Source organism: Canis lupus, chromosome 29 (assembly GCF_011100685.1).
Source record: "Canis lupus familiaris isolate Mischka breed German Shepherd chromosome 29, alternate assembly UU_Cfam_GSD_1.0, whole genome shotgun sequence".
NCBI classification, from domain to species: Eukaryota; Metazoa; Chordata; class Mammalia; order Carnivora; family Canidae; genus Canis; species Canis lupus.
The window spans coordinates 39,437,038-39,457,929 of record NC_049250.1 but is presented as its reverse complement, the minus strand read 5'-3'; the positions used below and the strand labels follow the sequence as shown (position 1 = coordinate 39,457,929).

At 47.8% G+C, this 20,892-nt stretch overlaps 1 protein-coding gene across 2 annotated transcripts; it reads right to left on the bottom strand.

The window, feature by feature from the left end:
- Positions 1–10,784: 10,784 nt before the first annotated feature.
- On the bottom strand, positions 10,785–20,649 carry PDP1 (pyruvate dehyrogenase phosphatase catalytic subunit 1). 2 transcript variants are annotated; one of them, XM_038579762.1, is made up of 3 exons: positions 20,514–20,631; positions 18,933–18,967; positions 10,785–14,878 (listed from the first exon to the last, which is right to left on the bottom strand). In XM_038579762.1, the coding sequence occupies exons 2-3, from the start codon at positions 18,961–18,963 to the stop codon at positions 13,221–13,223; spliced, it is 1,689 nt and encodes a 562-aa protein (XP_038435690.1). In that variant the 5' UTR covers positions 18,964–18,967; positions 20,514–20,631; the 3' UTR covers positions 10,785–13,220. The 2 variants fall into 2 exon arrangements, with proteins under 2 accessions (XP_038435690.1, XP_038435691.1); XM_038579763.1 differs by lacking the exon at positions 18,933–18,967 and having other exon boundaries at positions 20,514–20,649.
- Between the last annotated feature and the right edge of the window lie 243 nt (positions 20,650–20,892).

The window sequence follows — 20,892 nt, the reverse complement described above, 5'->3', positions numbered from 1 at the left end:
TTGGCCTGAGGGCGCGGCCAGTGTCCCAAGGCCGCCCGGACGCCGGGAGTCCCCCTCCAGGTCCCCCTGGGGTTGGCTGGCGACCCCACAAGAAAGGAGGCCAGAGGCAGGAGCGGGGGCGGTGGCCTCCAGCACTGCGGCCTCTGCTCCTGAGCGGGGAGCTCAGCTTCTCCGTCCAGGTGGGGGCCCCCGGGGAGGGACGGCGGCCGGGCCTGGGGCCTCTGTGTGGCCCGGACGACCTTGGGCCCAGTGGGACCCCTGCGTCCTCAGGCCCCAGGTAGGGGGATCCCGCCACCGCCCGCCCCCCTCTCCCCGGGGGGTCTCCGTAGGGCTGCCCGCCCCCCTCCCTCCGGGGTGGGGAGGCCGAGTGTCCCCCCCTGGGGCACAGGCTGCCGGGGCACCCCCTCTGGGGCTGAAACATCATTAGACAGAGCCAGTCGCTCGGACTGGCGGGTATTTCCTCGCCCGTCCAGAGGGAAGGTGTGCCAGCTTCCTGGGCGTCTACAAGGCGCGGCAGGACTCTACTGCAACTAAGGACTTGGGGGCCACCCGGTGGCTCAGCGGTTAGCGCCGCCTTGGGCCCAGGGTGACCCCAGGGGTCCCGGGATCGAGTCCCACGTCCGGGCTCCCCGCAGGGCGCCTGCTCCTCCTTGGCCTGGGTCTTGGCCTGTCTCTCTGGGTCGAATGAACGAATGAATGAATGAATGAATGAATAAATAAATAAATAAATAAATAAATAAATCTTAAAAAAAAGAAAGTCCCAAACCCCGTCAGCTGTGGCCCGAAGCCGCTGCCGGGCCGAGGGCGCGGACAGGCCGCGGGATGGACGGGCTCCCAGGCCCGTGCGGAGCCCCGGGGACAGCGGCAGCGCCGGGAGGGAGGCGCCAGGGACCTGGGCCGGGGAGGGGTGGCGGGTGAAAGCTGTGAGAACCCGGTTTTCCGAGTGTCCAGTGTACACTGCGGACTCCGGGGAAACAGAGGCAGGTGGCCCGGAGGCCCGGCGGGGCAGCTGTGTGCTGGTCCAGTCACAGAGCGCCTGCTGGCCGCCCTCTTCCTAGGGGACCCGCACGGGTTAGAGACACGACCTTTATGAAGGTGGGATTCACATCCCCTACAACTCAGCCACCAGGTGACAACTCTGTGTTTTAGTACATTCAGAGTTGTGTGACCATCAGTCCTAGAACATTTTCTTCACCCACGCTACCCCCCACCCCCAAAACCGCACACCCATGGCAGTTGCACCTGTCACACCCCAACCAAGACAGTCTATCTAGAGATTTCCCTCGTCTGGACACTTCACAGAAACAGAACCACACAGCACGTGGCCCCTTGTCCCTGGCTTCTTTCACTCCGCATGACTGTTTTCACGTTTCTTCCATGTTCTATCCGTATCAACACTTCGTTCTTTTTTATCGTCAAGTGAGCTGCTGCGGCGTGGATGCGCCACGTCTGATTTCCCCACTCACCAGTTCACAGACACGTGTGTCATTTCCACTTTTTGGCTGTTATAAACGATGCTGCTGGGAACACGTATGTACGAGGTTTGTAGGACACGTATTTACGTATTTTCACTTGTCCTGGTATGTCCCTAGGTGTGGAACTGCTGGGTGATTTGGTAACTGTCTGTGTTGATCTTTTGAGGAACTGCCTTGGAGTGATCCCTATCCAAATCCTCTGCCCGTTTTTAAGTTGGGTTAGTTGTCCTTTATTATTGAGTTGTAGGGGTTCTCTATATACGTTCCGGATGCAAGTCCCTTATCAGATGTATGATTTGCAACATGCCTTATATTTGCAACATTAGATTGATGTTCCGTGTTGAGTCGACTTTGGAAGGTGTCCAATCGTGTTGTATTGCATGTGGTGCAATTTGGTGGTGGTACCCGTCCCATTTGTTGAAAAGCCACTGCACTGCCTTGGCACCCTTGCTGGAAGTCACTGATGGGCGAGGGCAGTACACTCTGGTCTCCCGCAGACTTCACTGTATAAGGAAACTGGAAGCAAGGGTAAATGGGACCCAAAGTGCTTGACCTGCCACATCCAGGGTGGAGCCTGCGTCTTAGGAGTGGGGACTGAGTGAAGGAAGGAAGCCTCCAATCTCTGGCTGCAACTTAACCTGGAATTTAGCCCCCACTATGTAGAGCTGGTGGGGATTCCTGCATTCCAGGGAAGACACCACACAGTCCTGGGCTGGTAGCTAGGGCAACACGAAGGAACTCCATAGTCTTGGTCACTCCGAACTGGAGTGGAGCTCCCATCGCGCTGAGCAGAGGCTGGGGAGAGGCAGGGAGCAGAGTGCAATAGACTTTCACCATTCTTACTGAGATTTATTAGATTTTCTTGAATGAATGATAAGTGCTTCTCCATTTGCCCTCAGGACAATCTCCACAAACTTTTTTGTTTTTTTAAAATAATTTTCACCAGTTATGGTTGTTTCACTGGGGAGCAGGCCTGAGAAGCTCCTCCTGCCATCATTCAGGAATTGCACATCTGGTACTTGCATTTGATATTTGAGCACAGAGGGAGAATACAGCTCAAGTTTGGTTGGGAGCCAGACAGAAAAGAAATGAGAACTTGGAAGCCAAAAAGAATCCCTTGGTCATGGTTACTTACCTCCTGGGGATTTTGTGGTGCAGCTCACTCTGGAGTTAGACCTCTTCTGGGCTGAGCCTGCACTGGCAAAGCTGTGGGCAGTGATGTATGACAGCCTAGCACCATTGGGAGGCATGTGATGTTCCCGCCAGCTTGCTCCTCTGACCAGAGACCAGAGAGGATGTGGGTTAGAGAGATAAGGCAAAAGTGGGGTTGGGGCTGGAGCCTCAGCAGGCCAGGAAGCAGAGAGGTAGGAAGTGAAGTGGGCAGGGTCAGGGACAGTCTCAAGCTGGCAGTTTTTGTTTGTAAAATATTCATGTCTTTCTTTTTCTTTTTTTTTTTTTAAGATTTTATTTATTTATTTATTTATTTGACAGAGAAAGAGAGAGAGAGAGAGAGAGAGCAAGCACAAGCAGGGGGAGCAGCAGAGGGAGAGGGGCAAGCACATTCCCCACCGAGCAGGGAGACTAACGTGGGGCCTGATCCTAGGATCCCAGATCATGATCTGAGCCGAAGGCAGACACTTAACTGACTGAGGCCCCAGGGGCCCCCATTTTCATGTATTTAAAGATTCTGTAAAGCAGTATCACAGTTATATTCTGCAAACTTCTGCTAAAGAATGGAAATTCTCTCTGCTACTAAGTCAAAGGTAAAGAGAATGAGAAAAAGTCTGAATTTAACCACTTAAATTATTATTTTTTTAGCATGGAAATTAATCCAATAAAAAAAAATCAGACAACTAAATATGAGCTCAGGTTCTTTGTAATAGAAAAAAATTAAGATATTGGTTATATGTATTTTGGCATGTCCAAAAAATAGATTACTATGCGATTATTTTTTAAAAGATATTTGTCATTAAAGGAGAGTTAATACCTATTCTTCTCAAATTGTTCCAGAAAATAGAAATGGAAGGAAAGCTTCCAAACTCATTCTACAAAGCCAGCATTGCCTTGGTTCCAAAACCAGACAAGGACCCCACTGAAAAGAATAACAGGCCAATATCCCTGATGAAAGTGGGTGCAAAAATTCTTAAAATACTAGATAATCAAAATCAATAATACATTATGAAAAGAATTATTCACCACGATCAAGTGGGATTTATTCCTGGGCTGGAGGAATGGTTCAATATTTACAAATCAATCAATGTGCTACACCACATTAATCAAAGAAAGAATAAGAACCACATGACCTTATCAATAGATGCAGAAAAAGCATTTAAAAAAAATAAAGCTAGATGAAATAGAAAACCTTCAAAAATAAATAAAAATATTTGTCATGTGCGAATTTCATTTTACTTATATATTTAAGGTATACAAAGTGATGATTTAGTATATGCATATATTGCAAAATAATCACCATAAAGCTAATTAACATATCCCTCACCTCACATAATTAAGTTTTTTGTTGTTGTTGTTGTTGTTGTTGTTTTTGTAGTGAGAATACTTGGGATCTACTCGCAAGGCATTTCAAGCATACGATACAGTATTATTGGGGATCCCTGGGTGGCTCAGCGGTTTGGCGCCTGCCTTTGGCCCAGGGCATGATCCTGGAGTCCCGGGATCGAGTCCCGCGTTGGGCTCCCGGCATGGAGCCTGCTTCTCCCTCTGCCTCTCTCTCTCTCTCTCTCTCTCTCTCTCTCCTCTGTGTCTATCATAAATAAATAAATAAATCTTAAAAAAAAAAAGAAACGATACAGTATTATTAATGGTAGTCACCAGGCTGTATGTTAGGTTCTCAGAATTTATTCATTCTGCATAATCCAAACTATACCCTTTGACCAATATCTCCCTATTTTCTCCACCCCTTAGCTCTTGGAAACCACCATTCTGCTCTTTGCTATTACAAGTTTGAATTTTGTAGATTCCACCTATGAGATCATGCAGTATTTGTCTTTCCGTGTCTGGCTATTTCACTTAGCATAACGTGCTCCAGGTTCTTCTGCGTTGTTGCAAATGGCAGAGTTTCCATCTTTTTCAAGGCTGAATAGTATTCCTCTGTGTGCGTGTTTATGTGTGCGTGCATGCGTGTGTGCGTGTATTACATTTGCTTTATCCATTCATCTGTCAATGGATTTTTAGGTCCTCGTATCTTGGCTATATGCCAATATGTGCATATACTAAATCATCACTTTGTATACCTTAAATATATAAGTAAAATGAAATTTGCACATGACAAATATTTTTATTTATTTTTGAAGGTTTTCTAGGTCATCTAGCTTTATCTTGGCTATTGTGAATAATGGCATGAGAGATACGGGAGTGTGGATATCTCTTTGGGATACTCATTCTACGTCCTTTAGATATACACCTACAGTTGGGATTGCTAGTCCATACTGCGGTTCCACTTTTAATTCTTTGAGGAGCCTCCATACTGTTTTCCATGGTGGCTGCACCAACTTACATTCCCACCAATAGCTCACAAAGTTCCCCTTTCTCTGAATCCTTGCCAACAGTTGTTACCTCTTCTCTTTTTGATAACAGCCATTCTAACAGGAGGGTGATATCTCGCTGCAGTTTTGATTTGCATTTCTCTGGTGATTAGTAATGTTGAGCACCTTTTTCATATACTGTTGACTTTTGTATGTTTTGAGAAACGTCTATTTGGATCCTTTGCTAATTTTTTAAAAAAATACTATGTACTTTATTTTTTTTAAGATTTATTTATTTTTGAGAGAGAGAGAGAGTGTGTGTGAGTGTGTGCATGCACACTAGTGGAGGGAGGGGCAGAGGGAGTGAGAGAGGGAACAGATTCCTGACCTGGAGAGCACGATCTGAGCAAAACCAAGAGTTGGATGTTTAACCGACTGAGACACCCAGGCGCCCCTCCTTTGCCCATTTTTAAATCCAGTTATTTGTCTTTTGCTATTGAGTTCCGTATATATTTTGGATATTAACCCTCACCAGATACATGGTTTGCGTATATTGTCTGCAAGTCTGTAGACTGTCTCTTCGCTCTGATGATTGTTTCTTTTGCTGTGCAGAAGCTTTTCAACTTGACGCAATCCCATTTCTCTATTTTTGCTTTTGTTGCTTGTACTTTGGGGGCCAGATATGCAAAAAATCATTGCTCAGACCAGTGTTCAAGGCAAGCTTTTCCCCCTTGTTTTCTTCTAGCAGTTTCACAGTTCCAAGTCTTATGCTTAAGCTTTTAATCCATTTTTAGTTGGTTTTTGTATATATTGTGAGACAAAGGTCCAATCTCATTTCCACATGCAGCTATCCAATTTTTCCATCATCATTTATTGAAGAGATTCTCCTTTCCATAGTGTGTGTTCTTGGCACTCTTGTTGAAGATCAGTTGAACTATAAATGCATGGGTTTATTTCTGGCTTCTCTATTCTGTTGCATTTGTTTCTCTATGTTTTTATGCCAGTACAGTACTTCCCACATGGGCCTCCCTATAAGGCTGCTCTGATCATGGCTCCTTGCGGAGTGAGTCATCCAAAAGAAAGAGAGTGAGAATGACCAAGGCAGAAGCCGTGGTGCCTTTTATAACTGAATTTCAGGAGGGACATCTCATCGCATCTGCTGTCTTCGATCGATCACACAGACCAAACCTGGGAGCCGATGACACAGGGAGGCAGGGTGCAGTGGGAGTCATCTTAGAGGCTAGTTACCAAATATCCCAAGTATTCTAAGCAATGAAGATGGTCGAGAAAACACTTTAGCTAGACTGGACTGAACAAACTGGTGGCTGGCAATTCCATCCATAGGTAATGGCCCAAGACTTTGAAGAGTGGCTGTTTCGTCACCCAAGGCCAGTTGTCAAGTTGGCCCAAACCTGAGTAGAGCCCAGTGATCCTGCACTGTGTTAACCAAGGAATTGAGAGGAATGAAAACATGATGGTTCGAACCAAACATAATAAGCTTACATAGCAGGTTACTAAATGTCACCATAGGCACCGAATGACTAATGGCAACATGTAAATCACACAGATGTTGTTGCTTAACCACTAATCTTACCTGATTTAGAATTACTCAAGTCTCCCACGTACGAGAAGCTAGAAGCCCGATTTCAGCCTGGCATGGCTTGGCTGACTTTGTTTTTGTTCTTTTTCCTCTTCCTCCTGCTCCCACCGAGTCTTGCTTGCGTCCCATGATGGTCCCGGCCAGTGTTTGCCTTTTCAAGTAGTTCTGTCCTTAAACCTATGCTGGCTGCAAGGGTGCTGCAGTCGCCCTATACCTCCTTACAGCTCTTTCTGCAGTTCCTACCTCTCTACCTCTTCTCTGACCAAGGTCCTCCATCACACTGAATGTTCTGGTCATACAAAAGGTCCTCAGACATCTTCAAACATACAGTACGGTTTCAGGTTTCTGGGCTTTGACTGATGCTCTCCTTCTTCCAGGAATGTCATTCCAGGCCCTTCTCTGCCTAGGAAACTTCTCTTCGCCTTTCAAATCTCTGCTCAAGTGTTTTCCCTTCTAATGAAATTTCCTGGACTCTCCGGGGCCTGCCTTGTACCTTAGCACACCAGGACGGAGTTCATCCTTCTTTTTCCTGGATTATTGCTGGAACTTCTGCTTATTTCAATTCCTGAATCACTCTTACTTGAGGGTAATTTTTCTTTTGTTTTACACATGCATCTTTCCAAGCAAAAGGTGAGCTCCTCAAAGGTAGATTCTACCTTTTACCCTCAACAGCTCCCCTCGGTGCCTAGACTGTAATAGATTTCGATGATCTTTCAACAAATAAACTGAGGAACTGAGAAACTGCACATCTGGACACCGCAGTGTCCTGCTAAGTGAGAGACATCTCTGGTCCCAACCTATAACACTACAACTTTGTTGATGCCCTCACCAGGCACACTCCATCGGTCTATGGGTGGTTCCATTCCTTAGGTGCTAGACTAACTATGGGGCTACATCAATCTTTGCTTTCTCTGAGGATCTTTGCCTCTGCTTCTCAGTGGGTCACTTGCTCATGGCCACCTGCTAGGTCTCAGGTCTTCTCAATCCTGAATTCTGATTACCTGGAGAAGCCAGGCAGCATGACGGCTTAGAGAAGAGGTTAAGGGGTCAGACTACCCAACGCAAGAATTAATGAGGAAATGTACGTAGCGCTCTTTCTACAAGACCTGACACGTAGTACGTGCCCAAGACACAGTAGTTGTGGTTCCTGTCAGTGCTACGATGGCCACGAGGTTAGTGGACTTTCTGGTTACACCTACTGCCATGTGAGCCGTCCCTAAGCAAGAGCCCCAGGGATCTGACCGGATCACCGGCGTGCTCGCTCTCATCTGCTCGGTCCCACAGCTCTAGCTCTCCTGACATCAGGACTCAGTGATCCAGTCTGTTTTCATCAGGCTAAATTAGGCTGATTTAACCCGTGCCCGGATAGGGAGCAAGAAAAACTATCGCTAAGTGAAGTCCTTTTGGGAAAACTGTCCATGTAGGTACCACCGATCCCTCTGCACTGGGTCAGTTCCAAAGACTTCTCTTTTTCCATCTTATCTGATGAGCCGAGACAAAATGGCCATGCTGATGGAAACTGCTTTGCATTCCAACTGCTGCTGTCCCAGCATAAAATACACGGTTTCATAAAGGCCCAAAAATGTTTAAGATCTTTAGCTACTGGGATCCCTGGGTGGCGCAGCGGTTTGGCGCCTGCCTTTGGCCCAGGGCGCGATTCTGGTAGACCTGGGATCGAATCCCACATCGGGCTCCTGGTGCATGGAGCCTGCTTCTCCCTCTGCCCGTGTCTCTGCGCCTCTCTCTCTCTCTCTGTGACTATCATAAATAAATAAAAATTAAAAAAAAAAAAGATCTTTAGCTACCACTCATCAGCTCGCTGCTGCCTTTGCTCTGCAGGGCTTTCATCCTGTCACTGGTCCAAGGTGTCAGAGGATCTGAAGCGCCCTGTCCCGTTACTGCCTCTAATCACTACTGAGATTGCTGCCACCATTCTCTTCCTTCTCTTGCCCACCCCCCCCCAAACCAGGTCTCTTGTCAGATTTCCCACGCTTCTCCAGCTTTTCTGCCAGAAGGCTGGCCTCCTCGTCAACGCCGCCAGCCAGTCAGTTCCTGTCCATCAAGGAGGCAAACTGAGTAAACCACTGCAGGAGAGATAACATCTTCGGTTGACTCTTCCTGGCTGCTTGTTTGTGCTCAGTGCCCAAGGTCTGAGGTTTCTGAAAGGCTGAACGTGATCACTGAACTCCTTGTACCATAGTGAAATCTGGTTGTACAGCTTGGTCGAGAGCGTGCAGCAGGCCAGTCAGCGAGTTAAGGATAGCTTAGAAAAGCAGAGAAGCGTGAGCCTTAGGGAAAGGCATTAAGTGGGAAACTCTCTCTCCCCTCCACCCCATGGGGTAGTAAGGTGAACCAGGAGGAAATAGTCCTTTGGGGGCTAAGTGCCCAATACTTTCAAACAGCAGCTAGTGTTCGTGGTTGGCCCTCACAGGAACACTTCTGCTCTGTGCATATGGCATAGGGAGCATCAGGGATCGAGGGTTGGATGGGGAACATTTAAGCAAGTTTTACTGGGGGATTGGTATTAGCCTTTTGGGTCCAATTGACTGACTCACTTGACAATGGAGACTTTGATGTCTCTCCTGATTAATACTGGAAGCCATCTCCCCTGGCTAACCTGGCCAAGGGGCTAATTTGTAATTTGGCACTTTCTTTTAAATAGTTCTTTCCAACAGGAAACTACACCAAGTTTTAGAAATCATTGACTCAACTATCAAGTCGAACTACAGCTCTAGGAATAAATTATTTCTCTGCAACTGGACTGAGAAGTTCTGAAAAAGAAGGATAGAACTTCACTCTGGTTGATGTTTTGTGTACCACTAATGCAAAATAAAGTGAAGGCCGAACAGCCACTTTACATTCATTTTGTGTCGGCTCAGAGAAACAAAGCCCATGTATGGGGTCCTGCCTCTAAAAAACTGAAAATCTTGATGGATAAAATTAAAAAAACTATTACAATTTAAAACCAGATATGTGCACATTTTATGAACCTAAATATTGCTAAGTAATCGAGCCTAAATCGTGTGATCCTTAACATACGTGTCGGATAATCATTCTTAATGGCATGTGAAATACATGGATTTTATTCTTAATATACTCACTTAGAAGACTTATAACTTGAGAGCTCTTTCGAAAACAATGCTGTATACTGTCAGGATTCAATCGAAGGCATACATTTTGTCATTAAGAACTGGGCAGAGAGGATTTAGTTCGGATTAAGCGTGGCTTGCAAAGTAAAGTCTGAAAGGAAAAGATCTTCCTACTGTAGTCAATTCAGATGCCATTCAAGATGTCATTTAACCAGCTCATCCAGGACTCACCTTTGAAGTTATTATTTATGACAAAGGGATGTCAACTACTGACCAAGGAGAATAGGTATCTTCACACTCTTGCTATAACCCAAGGACAAAGCTAATAACTCATAGTCAGGCACGAGCTTTGACTCCTAAACCAAGACCATGAAACACCAAGGCATAATTTGCCTTTCTGTTACAGTCATTAGCTCAATCACTTAATGAACTTAATTAGCTCAACAAAATTCTCAGTGGGAGAGGTACAGAGAGGTCAACAGCAAATGACCACTCCTTAATCCCTTCAAACTTTCACCATCATTACTTTTTTAAAGGGCATTTCCTTAAAAAGTCCTGCCTTTGAGGTATAAAACTCACCTGCAATTGTATTTGCAAAGTTAAAGCCACACTTCAAAAAGAGTACTGCCGACAACAGCTGATCTAATGGTTGGCTTTAGTAGGGGACAGCGAGGGGCTCGTAATAGCCATCAACCGTGAATAAATTGTGATATATATTCATATGGTGGAATGTTACCTGGTAATAAAGAGACTATGAATACGCTCAACAACATAAATGAGTCTCAAAAAACTGAACAAAAGAGTAGTACGTACTGTATTTCATTTATGTGAATTTCTAGAATGAGCAACACTAAGCCACGGTGGTAGAAGTCAGAACAATAGTTAACGTGGGGAAGGATGAACTGGGAGAGGGCAGGAGGGAATTTTCCATAATGGAAAAGTTGTGTATCTTTATTGGGGTTGTGGTCACCAAATTCCAAGCTACACATTTAAAATCTGTGCATTCTATTGAATGTCAATCGTATGTGGGATTTTTGTTAAAGTACTAATTACCTACTGGATTCTAAAGTGAAGTATAACCTACTGTTGTAGAAAGCATCTAATAAATCGCATTACCATTAAAAACCAACACAAGCCATTCAGAAAGCAGATATGAAGCTTTAATTTACTGTGGGCATTTCTGTGACCAATATTATAAACTTTTCACACGTCTTCATACAGATATATCTTTTATAAGACACAGGTTTTTGTTTTTGTTTTTTACCAAGTACTGTGAAATATACCACCATTCCACTTAGTTAGGGGCATATTATAAATATCGTGAGCCACTGATTAAATATAAATACAGAGGTTGATACACGTTAGAAAGTTTCCATAATAAAAAAAAAGTTTAAGAAAAGCTAAATACTATGAAAGTTTACATATGTTGCATACTTTAAATATCACATCACAGTGACAACCAATTACAATAAAATCACAACTGCTTTTAGATGATAGTACATTCAGATTTCTAACATCCAATTATTTTTGTTTCCATCATGTCAACTCCACACAGCGTTCTCATTTCTAGAGAGTAGACCAGCTTTTGGACTGCAGACCGAGTTTCTTGTGCAATAATGATTACTATTTTGATTGTGACCACTGGACACTGAATTTATAACATACGGTACTAAAAAGAGACAAGACTATGAAGTATATGATATGGAACTCTTCAGTGGCGGTGTTCAAGAGAAATTAAAATAGCAGCCTGAAAATGGGTTTTAATAATCTACATATATTTCAATTAAAAGACGTCAAAACATTTGGAAATAAATACATAGTACAGCCTTCCCCCTTCCAAAATGCTGCCTGGAAGAAAAGTTCCAAGCCGAATGAAGGGGAAAAGTGAGGGAAAAACAACTCAGAAAACAAACATTATATGCTGCTCTGAGCTACAATCTGCCTGAGTCTGTTTTTCAGTTGGAACAAGTTTTACCATCACTTCTACATTGCTTTAGTGTCCACAGTCCAGAGGAAGTCCTTGAACAGCTAGTTCATATTTTACAGAAATTGGAAGGACTCCTAAAACCCCTCAACTAATTACACACGGGAAAGCCGATCACGTGTTGTCTTAAAATCTATGTGAATATCAAACATAGTCGTAGCCATTCTCTTAACGGTGATGCCAGAGGAAGTGATGAAAATATATGCACAGCTGTACACAGATCACCATTAAACACAGGACAAATGCCGTTTGATGCATATCAAATAAGCTCCCAAAAAGCCAATTTGAATATATTTATTTTCATTTACTTTGATACAGCACTAGAAGGGACTGCATATAATTACAGAGACTGCTGCAAACAACACTTGATGCTACTAAGGGTTCTATTAAGCATCAGGCATGCACAACAGTTGCCTTTTAAAACTTCTCATGTATATATCTTAAGATTTCTACTTATAAGCTACAATAGGTTTAAAGCATTTAGTCATTTTTAAACCAAATATTTTAACTGACCTATGTCTACGTGGGGAAAAACAAAAACTCCCTCCCCGGTGTCAACACCCAAAAGTAATATTAAATCTTACTCTCCAATTTGAGACTTAAAACTTATTTTATATACGTCACCCTTGAAACTCCAAAAGTGGGGAAGATTCTGATCACTACTAACTGGGCAGTATGATTTCCTGGCAGCAGTCTATCCACCGCACACGCACGCACGCCAAGCCTTTGGGGATTACAAGATAAGCGTGACGTGCTGGTGGCTACAGATGACAATGATTGAATGAACAGTCTCTTCTTTTTATTCTGGATCATTTTATTTCAAACTAAATGAAATGAAATCCTTTCATTACTACAAACTAAAAAATGTTTTCTTTAACATCAACATAAGAGTGGAGGAAACCAAAAGCATCGTCTTCTAGTGTGTGGCAAAACAGAAAAGATCTCGATTACATTAGGTAACCAGGGGTGGGGAAGGGAGTAGTTTGTTTTTCCACTTAAGAAGCATTCCAGTCAAATAATCACAAACACTTACAAATTCAGATTGGTTCTCAGTCATTTATGGCTTAAAGTACTGGATTTGAAAACCACTTCAGGCTAAAATAAAGTTATATGAATAATGCATAGATTGTCTATCTAGGAAATCATGCAGTAAATAAACATTCTCATGTACACTGGAACCTTAGTGATGAAAGGGGTCTGCGGGTGTGAACGGAAACGTTTCTTCCCTTTTACCAAGAGATACGCCCAGCAAGATCCTGGCTTTGGGCCTATTCAAGATCCTACCTGCCAGGTCATCTTGATTTTCTCAGATTGATAAAAGAAGCCAATGTCACAAGACATTTGCAACAAGGAACTGACTTGCTGCGAGTGCAGGCGCTGTGAGGTCTGAGCCAGGCAGGACGAGACGCTCACGGTCCTGCCACCCTGCTGCAAAGTCAATCTGGAGTATGTGACCAACTAGAGTATCGAATGGGTAAATGCTTAGAATGACCCACTGGAAATGTTTATTATATTAGTATCTTTTACAAATCTGTCTGCCCTTGAAATCTATTTCATTTTGAGAAATGCCAGGGTAATAATATCCACTCGCTATTCCTGGTTTTGATACGCCCCTACGACATGAGAATTGAACTGAACCACGATGATGGTAATGTCGTCTCTGTACATCCGGGCAAGCTCCTCAGGAAGACTAAGCATTTTGGAGAGGCGCTCGTGATCAACAGTCCCGAACTCGTTGTTGCCCACTGCGTGACGAATGAGATGGGTTGCTGCATTCTGGTCCTCGAATACTGAGGACATCTTGGCTCTCCTTTCCGTTAAAAGGCCATGCATCTGTCCTAGAGTCACCTTGTAGCCACCAACAGCTATTGGCTGTTGGTGATGCATGCCGGTCAGGTACTCACCCACAATCCTAACCACATCCTGCCTATGCATGGTCTCCCACAACCCATCAGTAGCCAACACTAGAAATTTATCCTGTGGCCTTAACCGGTGGTAAGTGACCTCTGGCTCAGCAGTGAGATAAGGAGGCGTGTAATAATTAGGAGGGATGAACTTGGTGTATTCGTTGTCGTTCAACTGGTCTGGGCCCGATTCTATCACTCTCTTTTGAAGGTCAATGCTCCATTTGAACTTTACGTCTCCAAAAGCCCTAAAAGGCATCAGCAAGCCAAGCAGCCGATCCTGTTTCACCACACTCTTGGCCTCATTCTTCGGGTGTTCCAATTTCAGCCGTTCCAGTTCTCTTTCATTCTGAGCGTTGTGATCATTAGAGAGAGTGACTGCTGACCAAGAGCCATCCTCTTCCTGCACACCCAGCATGGCCCTGCTATCGCCAGTATTGGCCACGTGAAGGTCAACACCGTCTACGTGGGCCACACAGGCGGTGGCCCCAGAAAATGCCACTCGGAGCACCAGGTAGTTGAGGAAAGAATTGGGATCACCAACTTGAGCCTCCAAGGAGATGTCATTGTCGAGCCTCTTGAAAGCATTAATTAAAGCCTCCTTAACATCGATATCAGTAGACTCCCCAGTGTTGAGGTCTATAAGTTCCTGCCAGTAAGTCCTCAAGCTGTTGAAATACAATTTGGATGCCTCCTTACTGAAGTAATCATTGGGGTGCTTGTGCCACTGGAGGATGGGCAGCAGCGCCCTACCACTCTCCACTGCATTTTCAATCTCTAGCAAAGTCTCATGGGGTAACAGAGAGACAGCAATATAATAGAAGAGTCTCTCGCTGACCGCCTGCGAACAGGCACAGCCCGCATGGCCGTCGAACACCCCCAAGAGCATCCCTCGGGTCTGCAGGCAGGTGGCCGCGCTCCTCCGGTCCTCGATGGGTGCATTTGCAGGCAGCTGATTGCTGTCAAATCCAAGGACAGAGCTGACGTTTTTGCCATCGAACTCGGGCACCTTGAAACTGTACTCGTTAGCCTTCAGGATGCTGTTGACTTGTGGAGGTGTGAGGTAAAACTTCTGGGGTGTGGAAGCATATCTCCTCCCCTGGGTGTACTGCCACCAGCTCTCCTTCGGCCTGCAGAAGGTCGCGTACGCCGGGTGGGGGCTGTATCTCAGGCGACTCTGAGGAAGGTACGGGGGCGGGCAGCAGAGATGCTTGTGGTGGCAGTAACAGGCGGTGCCATAGATTCTGCTCAGCTCGCAGTTACGGAGGAGAGGGAAAAACAGCTGAGCTGGCGCTGGCATGGCATCCGAGAACAGCGGCAGGCCGGAGCTTCCGACGGGGATTCCTAGACGGCAGGTACACAGACAACAAAGGCAAGAGTTACACTTGGGATCACTCCACCTCGCCTCGCTTCGTGCAACTGCCGGCAGGTGGACCTGCGCTAGGCCCCGGGCTCCGAGCACCGCATCTCACGTGCCCACCACGTGCTCCTTCTACAGGGTGGATTGTGCTAAGTAAGTACAATTCTCACTCCCTCACGGAGCCACGACTACAGTCGAGCTTTACTCTTCTCTTTTCCTCACATTTCCTTGTGCAGCGCAGACTGTGCGGCACGTACAATAGATGCGGCTGGGAAAAGCTGAGGAGAAGAGGATTACATAACATCATGCAGCGGCAGTCCACCTGGCCAATCACCCTCCTCCCTCTGTATCCTCAAGGCAGCCCTGGATCTCCCATATCACACAGAGACTCCTCTCATTAATGACAATCCTGTTTCGAGACTTGTGGCCAATTGTCAACCTTTGATGACACAAGGCTATCGCATGTATCGGGTGTTAGTATTGTGTGTGTATATATGTTTTCATGAATTATTTTGTAAGTAATATACGTAGATCACTGTATTGATATAATGTTCATTGTAACATATAGAAAAAACTTTACATAATGAATAAAAATAGGAATTCCAGTATTCCCTTCCTGCACCCCAGTGGACGGTCTTGCAAACTACGCTTCTCTAGACCACTGCGCCAATTTGGTGAGCTTAGGAACGTAGGTCTGCCTGCAACTTGCCAAATAATCCTAGAAAGGTCAGTTTACCTCTCTGGGCCTCACTTCCCTAGGTTGTAAGTGAACACACCAAAGCAGATGCTATCGAAAGCCTCTCCTGGAATCCTATGCCTTTTTAAGTGTTAGCTGAAGTGAGGCTTTGAAATCGGATACTAGCTTCATTTTTTCATTGTTTAATTTACTGTACTCTTTGTGATAAAAACAATTTTAGGTATAGTAGCAGCTCTAAGACTTTGTTAGTAATGTAAATGCTCTCAGTTCTGGAATTTAATTTACTTGCTGGTATTTTCCCCTGATAATCAGAGGAAGCTATAGAAATACTATTTTCAAACATTATGGATCCTGAATAGAGTTTAATACCTAGAAAAATATTTTCTCTTACATTAAAAGAAAGTATCCACTTGCCATCAGGAAGCAATAAATAGTGAAATAAAAGTCTAAGGTTTGTATAAAAAAGGTACACATATTAATCAAGAATTTAAAAATGTAATACTATATGACACTGAAAATATTTGGCCAAAACATTTACCTACAAAATTTTATTTCATTTTATTTTTATTTTTTTAAAGAATTTACTTATTTATTCATGAGAGACACAGAAAGAGAGGCAGAGATACAGGCAGAGGGAGAAGCAGGCTCCATGCAGGGAGCCCGATGTGGGACTCGATCCCGGGTCTCCAGTATCACGCCCTGGGCCAAAGGCAGACGCTCAACTGCTGAGCCACCCAGGCACCCCTACACAGAAAATTTTATGAATGTGTATCATTAATCCAGATAATTCAGGCAAGGGGAAAAAAATAAACTTCCTTCTCACTAACATTTATTTCCCCTGAATTCTTGAGGCCTTGCTTCAAAGAATTCATTTGGCCTGTAAAGAAATAGACTTTAGAAATACTTTATTATTTCTTTTTTAAGTGGACTCCATGCCTAGCATGGAGCCCAACACAGGGCTTGAACCCAGGACCTGAGACCAAGACCTGAGCTGAGATCAAGAGTCAGACACCTAACCAACTGAGCCACCCAGGCACCCCAGAAATACTTTTAAAAAGGAAATAAATGCAGTAACAAAACAGAGTACAGAAAACAAAACCATTTGAATCATAATATCAGCATTTCCTTCTTAAGTTTGAACCCATTACAGGAAAAAATGTACAAATATCACAGAGATGGTTAGCTATGTTACGTTACTTTCAGGTACGCCCTTCTGACAATTAGAGAAGTGATAAGTGAGATGTAGGAAAGCAGAAAAAATCAAACACTGAATAATAACCGATTCTTGTCTGCTTCCGTAATAAGCAGCGCATAAGCCAGGCATATAGAACCTCTTTTGCAAATGACAGAAAGTACCATTATTTTAAATGCACTATTAAAGAAGGGATTTGTTTAAAAAACTGAAGCATAGGCAATAGAAGCTAATGATTAGAATTTTGGAAATAAGATCAATAACTAAACAAGCATTCTAAAATGCAGTAATGAAAAAGAAATTCCAGAAGGACAGGAATCTATCAAGACTAACCACTTAAATAACCGCACTTAAACTGAATACCTGAAAGTCATCCAAAGGTTAAGGGTACATGATTGAGCCAGGAGATGTGCTCAAATGTTGGGCCACATGACATTGGCTTCCAGGCATAGACTATATCTCTTGTCAGATTTGCACACAGAGAGCACAGTAACTCACTTCATGTTCTGTATAAAGATTTTCTAATATTAAAAATACACACGGATGCCCATCTTAAGGGAACGTTTTCTCCATGACTTTAGATTAAGTTTGTATTTGTGCAAAAAAAAAGTTTGTATTTGTGCTATTTTAAAATGTAAGACTTTTACAAGAAGAAATGCTTGCTTCTGCGTGATTCAGTTGTGATTCAGTTGAACTGAATCAAACTACTACTTTGTGCATGCGCGTGTGTGTACATGTTTGCAAGGCAGGGGTTTGGTAGATGCATAACAGAGTTTGGTTATATGATGTCTAATCAAGGAATAACAAGTCCAAGGAACCTGCACTTTCCTTAAATACTTTGTTTAGACAATTCTGCTTTTGTAGTCCACTGCAAAATGAATGAAACATTGTGGCAAAAGAACAGATTCATGCAGCAGATGGTCTGAATAATACATAAATTCAAACAACAAGCACTCAAATACTCAGGTAATAAGAATATTCCTTCACCGCAAAAGTCCTCAAGATTAAAAAAAAAAACAGTGGAATTTATCAACTTTCAGTTATTCAGAGGCTTAACATATGGACTGAGACTATCCCAATCCCCCAACTCCCAACATTCTTTCAAAAAACAAATTCTTGGAGAATATGGAATTCATGAAAACCCTGCTCTGTGATTATTGAGTGTTCTATCATCACCAGCACGTGATATATTCTCTCCATCAGACCAGAGATCCTTAGAAATCAGAGTACTTTCAAATGTGTAAAGCATAAAGGAGCATTCAAAAACTGAGCATCTTTCTGAATATCCTGTGATTCAACCACAAAACCCCACAAAATCAAAACTTCTGCTGACAAACTCGCTAAATTAATGAGGTAGAGAGCTCTTGACCAGGCTATTAAGAAGGGCAACAAGGTGCAGCGTCAGGAAACCGGAGGAGTGTCGGATTTTCAAGCGATCTCTGAGCACAATTTCACTGAAAAGTTCCCATCCCGTGATCCAGACCCAGGCACCTTTACACGCAGCATCTTAGAGCTGGGCAAACTTGGCCCATTTTGCCAATGACTAATAAGAAAAGATGCACCGCAATCCGACACAGGAGCGAGACCCATCCCTTCTTACTGATGTGCTCGGCAGAGCCTGTGCCAGGAAATGATTCCACTTCATTCAATAAACCCACAGACCCTATTAATTAGAAAATGCTGTTATACTGCTCCGACTCCGCAGCTCTTTAGCTTTCCAAGCTTTTGGTAAACGGAAGAGGGAAAAAAAGGAAGGAAAGAGAGCCACACTAGTCAATGTGTCAGAACCTCAGTTTATGTAATCCGATTGCATGAAACACCCTGTATAAAGACTTGAATTTCTCGGCATTTCTGGAAATGCCTAGCCGTTTCCCAGCCCCCGTTATCCATCTCTCCGTGAGTGAAGACACCCATTTCCCTCTGAAGCCCCGAAGCCCCACGCCAGCACTTGTTTGATGAGTTTCCTCGGTCCCTCCCTGGGAATTGCACTGAGGTCTCGAAGCTCTCCGGGTCCAGGACCCCCCCCCCCCGCCCTGCTTCTACCTACCTCCCCCCTTCATCCACGGCGACCCACCGAAAACCATGCACACGCAAAGCCAGTCACCATCCTTCCCGGGTACCCAACGCAGGTGGTCAAGCGCATACCTACCAATTCGTCTGGGCCCGGGACACACACACATTCTCCTGTCATCACAACACGGAGCCGACAACATCCACAACCCGCGCGGGCAGCAGCAGCGACAGCAGCACCGGCCCATTGAAAGCAAAGCAGAGATGCTCATTAGAGGAGGCGGCGGCGGGGGGCGGGCGCGGAGGAGGGGCGAGCCGTCGCTCCAGGCGGGAGGGGGCAGGCCCGGGCGGGCCCGGAGGGGTGGGGAGGACCGGAGCAGACGCACCCACCCACCCCGCGGGGGCGGCCGGGGCACGGCCCGAGGCGGCGGGGACCCCGCAGCCGGCAGGGGTGCGCCCCGGGCCCAGCCACGCCATCCGGCCCGGCCGCGGAGCCCGGCGGCCCCCGGCATCCTCCGCCGCCGCCGCCGCCCACCCCCCGCCCGGCCTCGGGGCAGGAGCCTCGGGCGGGGCGGCCCCGGGAGCGTACGGGGGACCTGGGCTCGCCCTCCCGCCGGTGCAGGAGCCTCGGGCGGGGTGGCCCCAGGAGCGTACGGGAGACCTGGGCTCGCCCTCCCGCCGGTGCAGGAGCCTCGGGCGGGGCGGCCCCGGGAGCGTACGGGAGACCTGGGCTCGCCCTCCCGCCGGTGCAGGAGCCTCGGGCGGGGTGGCCCCGGGAGCGTACGGGGGGACCTGGGCTCGCCCTCCCGCCGGTGCAGGAGCCTCGGGCGGGGTGGCCCCGGGAGCGTACGGGGGACCTGGGCTCGCCCTCCCGCCGGTGCAGGAGCCTCGGGCGGGGTGGCCCCGGGAGCGTACGGGAGACCTGGGCTCGCCCTCCCGCCGGTGCAGGAGCCTCGGGCGGCGCGGCCGGGGAGCGTACGGGGGACCTGGGTTCGCCCTCCCCCCGGTGCAGGAGCCTCGGGCGGGGCGGCCCCGGGAGCGTACGGGAGACCTGGGCTCGCCCTCCCCCCGGTGCAGGAGCCTCGGGCGGCGCGGCCCGGGAGCGTACGGGGGACCTGGGCTCGCCCTCCCCCCGGTGCAGGAGCCTCGGGCGGCGCGGCCGGGGAGCGTACGGGGGACCTGGGCTCGCCCTCCCCCCGGTGCAGGAGCCTCGGGCGGGGCGGCCCCGGGAGCGTACGGGAGACCTGGGCTCGCCCTCCCCCCCGGTGCAGGAGCCTCGGGCGGCGCGGCCCGGGAGCGTACGGGGGACCTGGGCTGGCCCTCCCCCCGGTGCCCCCGGCGCCCCCGGCGCTGACAGCGGCCCGCCCGCAGCCCGACGCCCCCGCGCGCCCCGGGGCCCGCCCCTCCCCCGCCCGCAGCCCCCAGCGCCCCGGGACTCGTACCTCCCCCGCCGCCCGCCTGCAGCCCCGACGCCCCAGAGCGCCCCGGGGCCCGCCGCCTCCCCCTCCCGCCCGCAGCCCCGCCGCCCCGGGGCCCGCCCCTCCCCCGCCCGCGGCCCGCCCTCCGCAGCCCCGCCGCCCCCGCGCCCCCGAGCGCCCCGGGGCCCGCCCTCCGCACGCCCGCGGCCGCCGCTCCCCACGCGCGCCGGGCAACCCCTCACAACTTCGGGCGGGTCGGGGAGGATCCCGCCGGCGCGGGGCCGCGAGCAGGGGATACGAACCGGGCACGCAGGGGACGAGCCTCTTGAGCACCGGCAGGCCGCGGCGGCACCCGGCGCTCCTCCCACGCCGCCCGGCTCGGCTCCCCGGAGTGCGGCCCCAGGCCCCCAGCTGGCCCACTCCCTGCCCCGCCGGGCCGCCACCCTGCCCCGCCCGAACGTCCGGGCCCCCGGCGCTTCCCGCCTCCCGATTGGCTGCGCGAGGGCGGGTGGGCGGGGCGGAGGACGGCAGGCCCCGCCCACGGCGCGGCGGGGGGCGGAAGAGCGGCGCGCTCCCGGCCCGCTTTGTGACGTCACGGGGGTCAGACAATCCCTTCCATTCCGAACCAGCCGCTCATTGGCTGTGAGGCCCGCCCCACGTGACCGCGCCCGCTCGCCCGGC

Bases quoted from the DNA above. Each gene is read 5' to 3' on its own strand.
- PDP1 (XM_038579762.1), bottom strand. From the start codon at position 18,963: ATGTGTGTGTGTCCCGGGCCCAGACGAATTG. The intron at 14,879-18,932 runs GTAGGTATGCGC...CCTGCCGTCTAG, and splicing joins TCCCGGGCCCAGACGAATTG to GAATCCCCGTCGGAAGCTCC.